The sequence below is a fragment of the Diadema setosum genome, chromosome 5, assembly GCF_964275005.1.
Source record: "Diadema setosum chromosome 5, eeDiaSeto1, whole genome shotgun sequence".
Classification (NCBI taxonomy): domain Eukaryota; kingdom Metazoa; phylum Echinodermata; class Echinoidea; order Diadematoida; family Diadematidae; genus Diadema; species Diadema setosum.
The window spans coordinates 26264596-26271717 of record NC_092689.1 but is presented as its reverse complement, the minus strand read 5'-3'; the positions used below and the strand labels follow the sequence as shown (position 1 = coordinate 26271717).

The 7122-nt window shown below is 37.6% G+C and overlaps 1 protein-coding gene across 1 annotated transcript; it reads right to left on the bottom strand.

The window, feature by feature from the left end:
- Positions 1-6104, bottom strand: LOC140229226 (nucleoside diphosphate kinase homolog 5-like). Its single transcript, XM_072309500.1, has 5 exons — positions 5897-6104; positions 4014-4219; positions 3085-3185; positions 2255-2373; positions 1-1631 (listed from the first exon to the last, which is right to left on the bottom strand). Exons 1-5 carry the CDS (start codon positions 6041-6043, stop codon positions 1551-1553), a joined length of 654 nt encoding a protein of 217 aa, XP_072165601.1. The 5' UTR covers positions 6044-6104; the 3' UTR covers positions 1-1550.
- Between the last annotated feature and the right edge of the window lie 1018 nt (positions 6105-7122).

Genomic DNA, 7122 nt, shown 5'->3' with positions numbered 1-7122 from the left:
TGTGGACCTTTATTTTACAATTCGACTATATACATTATATACATGTGCCATTATGTAACATGAAGATAAAAGAAGTTAGATACTTCATAATTTAGACAACACAATGCACTATTGAAACAGACATTTCAAGGGCCAGCAAAATGAACTGACTCATGTCTTGCATTTCAGAATCAATTGTTTAATTATGACTTAAAAAGAGAAAAAAGGTAATTGAAATGAACTACACATGAATTTTGAATGTCATGTCATGCCATGAAACTCTCACTTACCATGAGGTTAAATTCTCAAATGCTTTATAATAACGTTATGAATACGACTCAAAACATGTAGTATAAACTTCATGAATCATCAAAGACATGGCAAATTGAATGCACATAAATGAATAAGTGAAGAGCAATCCCCTCTAAATCCTTTCCAGCAAGACAGAGAGTCAAACTAAACAAAACTTCTCTCAACAATTATATCATCTATTAGTCCTGCATAACAAATGACTTGATATTCTGTGTTTCCATTATCTACATCAAAGTTGATTATATATAAGCTTGGAGAAGAAATTGAATAATGGCATGACAGAATATAGGAAATTTCTGTGATTTTATTGTCTGGAATTCTTTTCAAGGGACATACACACGTACACTCTACAGCATAATGTTTCTATGCATCTTTGAATATTCAGGAATAAAATAAATGCTGTCACTGGAGTACCAAACACTTCCATCAATTGAGAGGTGAGAAAGGGTGTTATCTCTACAGATGTTCCACTGCTTTACTCCCCTTTTGGCTCTCAACTGACACAGGTCACAGTTCAATATAAATACACCTCTCTGTCCATCCAAATGATTAGATGACTTCGCTGCAGGATTTACTAAGAATGTGTCGAGGAAATGGCTAATAGAAAATAAGTACAGTAAACCTCATGAAAGTTGTTATGTGTGAGACTGTTGAAAATTTGTCAACTTGATGTGAAACTCAACAAAAAATAATGAACAAATAGACAAATTATGGACTTTTCACTGCACTGACACAATGTGTCGACTTATGCAATGTCAACTTTCATGAGAGTTACTGTAATTTGATGAATGCCAGTGTACTACTTTCTTTGGAACATAGGTCTTTCTTTCTGTCAATAGGCCAATGGGCTTTAAACAGTTTTGATCAACAGTGAGAACACTATACAACTGTGTCTGCAAATAGAGTATATTAATATTTTTGGATTCCTTTACAACATAGTGCCATGACATAATGGTAAGACACTCAAATACATGTGTGGGTAAATCATACTTAAGATATACATGTATAATGTATACATGTCCATCCAAGGAAGAAAAAGGATTGAGCACAGCACCCAACCAGATCACTTCAGGCTGAAAAACTTCTGAATATCTCTGTTTGCTTTTGAGATGGCACTCCAGAACCTTGGTTTCATTCCTGAACTCTGCATTCCAGGGTGACACTTATGGATTACATTATCAAGGTCATGATGAGGCAGCAGTTTTCTCTGAACAAAAGTCTCTGTCTCTAACAGTTGTACATCCTTGGTAAGAGAAAGTCTATGGCTCCTCAACAACATATGGCTCATTCACTGTAGGTTTGTTGGGGTTGTTCACAAGCAGCCAGTCAGCCAGCCAGATCTGCACAGGATGTGACAACAGCAGTGCATATATTTCAGCGAGAATTCAGTTATGCAGAGAAATGCTTCTTCCTGACAAGTTTGTGCAAACCCATATAATCACCTCACACATGCATTGCGCAGTGGTAGTTACAGTTCTTACAAATACCCTCCTAATGTCAACAAAATCCATTGTCCATGGAAATTAACATCCACATAACAGTCATCTTATCTAACTGCCTGACTTATTATTTGGCCATGCAATTACAGGTAGTGTAAACTTGCCAAGCACTTAAAAAAAAAAAAAAAAATGCCATTAAATAACTTCTCTTTCCCATCCCCTTAAAAGAAAGAACACAGAGTACTGGTAGGAAGAAGACGAACAACAAAAATATCAATATACAGATAAGTACATGGTACTTGCAAGTTGGATAAACCAAATAAAGCTTCAAATGTCAAAGTGCTACAAGAAGGCCACCATATTCATGCTCAAAAGGCTTAATAGAAAGATAACATCATTATTCTACACTGATACCGTCATCCACACTCATATACATGTACACAAGCACAGCGGAGGGATGCACTGGTCTGCATGCAAAATACAGTAAGGTGTGGTAAGGTTTAGAGAGGATCGTGCTCACTTACCACTGGATCCTTGGGTTTCTTCTTACAGAGTTCTGTGAGTCCCTTGAGGAGTGTTGGGTTCACCACCTTGGCCAGATAGTCTTTTGCTGCTTGGCCAGCAGGTATGGGCTCAATCACACCTGGATAATTTGATAAAGACAGGGTGTTATGGATGGAATTTGAGTCCAAACACTGTTAATTACAATATCTTACATTCATATCTGTCCAACACATTCAGGTACAGTGGCATGAGTACATTCCATATTTTGCTCTTTTTTTTTCTGTTTTCACCTTCTATCTTTTATAATTCTCTCCTCCATCCAATTTTAAACCTTTGTAACCTGTGTATAAAACAAACAAACACACAAACAAACAAACAAACAAACAGCATGCCATAATAATTGCTTGATGATTTCTGTTTGGTTGTCATGGTGTTTTTTGTACAGTTCTCCTTTCTCAGAAAGTAGAAATAAATTCTCAAATTGAAAGCAGAAAGAACTGCCTGTGGTAGATATCAAAATGCTCAACTGTTTGCTTGAAGTTGAAAATACAAAATAAAAACGTTTTTGCTGACTTCCATCATTATGTCTTAGACTGAAAAGGAGAAACAAATCTATGAATGCTTACCTGAAATATTAGCATACTAAGAATCTTATGCCGACTGCTGCTACAAAGAAGGTGCTATTTGCGCTTGTAGGAATTTATCAGTTTTATTTCTTTAGAAGTTAGCTATTGCCTGAATTTATTAGTAATTAATTATCAACAAATAATCATCACCTAAAGACATTTCAATATTATTATTGCATAAAGTGAATGCAGACAGTCTAATAAAAGTCTATAAATGTACTTACTGTCTGGAAACATGAATCGGATTTCCCTCTCTGCACTGTGGTAGCCATCACTGCCATGGACTGCATTTTGCTGGTCATCCACACCATACATTGCACGGATACTAGAAATCATCGATTAAACAGAGTTGGAATACTTCATGTAACTTGTTTGAATCACACACACACACACACACACACACACCCACACAAAGTACTGAAACTGCCGGTATGTGATGACCATGTACAACACTGTCAAAACTTGTATCGTGGTCATGGTAAAACAGGTTGTGGATTCTCTACCCCCCCCCCCACGAAAAAAAAATAATAATAATGATCAATGAATAAATGAATAAATAAATAAATAAATGGATAAATAATAACAATAACAATAATAGCAAAAATAAAAATAGGGGCAATTCATGATAATACATTGTAGCTTGAGAACGAAACAAAACCTGGGAACTCATTATGCAAATTAATGAAAAGCAACTTCTGATACTTTGAGTGAATGCATTACAACAAAACAGCAAAAAGACATGCAAATGTAAACAAATCTTTGAACAAATTACTCATGCAATTATGATGGGATGTTGTACATGTATGTTACCATTATGACAAACAGATTACATGCAACTGTAAATGCGCATTATTCTACTGTGATTTTTAAGACATTCAGCACCCATTCTTTGCAAGATCTAAAGTTCTCTACAGGAAAGAGCAATGAATTATGAATGAAAACCAACTAATCATCCCATTATTATGAAACAGGCACTACTTTTCCAAGATATTGTTACTGCAACCATTCCTTTTCTCGTTTGACAGCATATTTTGGTGGGGGCTAGTCTGTTCTAACTGAAGAGTACCTATGAAAATTTCTGACTTGCAGAATACACAGACAAAGAAATAAAAAGCAAATGAAAAAACAAAACAAAAAAACTTCAAATACAGACCTGTCTGGATGTGTTTCTCTGGCCTTGATACTGTTTGTTGGTCCACAGAGCTCCCTCCAGTACCCAATAGCATTCTCTCTGGCCAGGACCATTGCAATGATTGGACCACTGCTCATGTATGCCACCAGACTTGGGAAGAACATCTTTCCAAAGTGCTCAGCATAGAAATCACTCATCTGTTCTGGTGTCAAATGGACTCTCCTTTTCTGCAGATTGAAAGACCAGTAAGGTGAAACTCTGAGTAATGAGCGCAGTAATAAATGAATAAGGATGCGTAATTGTTTCTGTGGGCAAACACCGAGACAGACAACTGTACTATATAAACTCAACTCAACTCTAATGTCCAGCAATGAGACATTTTCAAGTAACCGGGAATCAAAGTGCACATGATTAACGGCATATTGAATGAATGAAGACGGTTGAGAAATTCAGTTCCTACAACACACAGGCAGACACACACACACAGTGACACACAATTCTGAAGTACGGGTCAATACAGCGCAGCTCCTGGTTACTAGAATCTAGAGCCCTAGCCCGACCAGACACTGTTACGCTATGCGAAAACAGCGTCTGACGCGCACGGCATGCAGCCTCGAAGTGAGGAACCTCAACACAACTACAAAACTTAGGAACATGTATACTTTTCTCCTTTAAACAAAATACTTTACTCACGTTAAATGCATGTTTCTATTACAGAAGAATAGTTCGCCACACTGGGTCCATGGAGACCACTTGCGATAAGTCCGTGGAACAAATAAATGACACTTTCTAGCGCAATTCCTGACCGTCGGGCTTCGTCGTTGCAGGATTCAAAATGGCGCCTTGACTTATGCGCATGCGTGACCGGATGTGCTCCAGAGCGAGCGCGTGTGCGTTGAAAGTGTCGAACAAACCAGTACAGTTTATAGCTGTATACTAGTAACCGTGCGTACGCTGCTTGAAAGGGCATTCACATCACGTGACCACCCGATATCTAAGCTTGGCCTGGCGTGAAAGATTGTGTATGGTGTGGACATGCTGGATATGATGATCAATTTCGGTAAGTTTCATTACGTACATTTGAATATATATAGCATCAGATGTAGAGTAAATATTGAAGAGTATACTCGATGAGTTTGAGGTGACAAAAATGATCGTAAGTATCAAAAGTCAAAGCTATCGTGATACGATTACGTCGCTCTCCTAGTGATTGGTGGTCGCGCGCGTACAGCCCTGTCGCGACGTACCATGTACAGCGACTGGGCTGTGTATAGTTACTAGAGCCCCTACTACTAGCACATGAAAAACACATAGATGGCTAATTTCAGTATCAGCAATGTAGCTACAAATCAACAATGCTACAATCACGAATTACATTTGTATTTCTCAGACTCACAAACCCAGAGGGGGTTGTTTTGAGCGACAACATGAAACTTTGAAAGTCAATGTTGACATCAGTGCTTTCCAATACTTGCACACACTAAAATTGGGATTCTAACAGAATAGGTTCAAATTTACAAATTACATGAGTACTTTAAAATAGACAAGCTAGAATTAAGAATTTCCTGCGATTTCGGTGCAATTTTGTTTTTGTTTGTTTGTTTTTTGAAGTCACGAGCGACACAGACCTCAAGCAATAACGTGGCTTTACAAAACTCTAAAGCAACACTAAAAACAGGGCTGTGTAGACTCTGGTTTAGGTCTACCTATACCAAATGCAGCTAGACTCTATTTAGATTGGTCTAGACGTGGGTGCCGTAGTAGGGTTTCTAGATAATAATTTTGTCTAGCTCTACAATTGACCCTAACGTTAGAGCGAGCCTAGATCTAGCCCCTAGTTCTTAACACAAGTGATTAACACGTTACCCAGTGTATGGGACTGAAGGCGCAGTAGCTCTACCAACCTGTAATATTGTGAAGCCGGACTGTAGTATAATTTCTTCGATTTCTTCCGCTTTGTCGATTGCATCTGGCTTTACAATCGCAAGAGTTCTTTCCACATATATCTGTGGTGGTTCCATCATTCTATTTTCGATGTCGTTCTGCGGCATTTTGCTGAACTTTTTCTGCTAGGCCTACAATCGGAAAGAATCGCTCAACACGTACGGGGTGATCTGTGGTAGTGTTGTTGCCAAGTAACACTCTGCCTTCGCCTGTTAGGTATACCGCCCCTTACGGCTGACAGTAGCACAATATTACTTTGGGTGAGGATCACAGAACTTTTAAGAGTTCTGTGGTGAGGATACTGCACCGATCTCTGTACGTATACCCTATGACAATAAACCCGTCTTTATCAACCACTCTGAATTAGAGCTGAATTTTATTCTGTATGCCTGGAGGAAGTGCCTTCCCTTTTGTTCTCAATTAATTCTCTCTTATGTGGCACACACCAGCAGAAGAATAACTACTTTCCCTCTCCTTCTTTCTCTTCCCCCTCCCTTTCTTTCTGTCCTTCCATTTTACCTCCATCACTAGCAGGGTGAATATTTTACACTAGGCAGTACATGTGTCTTCAATAATGAAGAGAAATCTGCAGGGCAGCTCTGATAGAAAACATCTCATGAGAAACTTCAATAACAGACTAATATTTTATAGCAGGGATCCGGGTTATATTATGCATATTTAACAGGAAGATACAGATACTGTAAAGGCTGTTAATTCCTCGAAGGAATTTCACAAATAATGGTTTGCCGCTAATTTAACAACACATGAAAATATCGTGAACTATCAGGCATTAGTGTGCATGTACCATAGCCTTGAAGTCAGAATCGCAAAAAAGAAAATAAAAAATAAAAAAATAAAAACTCTCGCGAAAATGTTTGTGACCTGATCCTTATTTGCAAAAATACATCTGCATGCTCTGTGTAGAGAGATGGATAGAGATAGGGAGATAAATAGATAGATAGACTAATAGATAGATAGATAGATAGATAGATAGATAGATAGATAGATAGATAGATAGACTAATAGATAGATAGATAGATAGATAGATAGATAGATAGATAGATAGACTAATAGATATAGATAGATAGATAGATAGATAGATAGATAGATAGATAGATAGATAGATAGACTAATAGATATAGATAGATAGATAGACAGATAGACTTTCTATAGATAGATAGACTAA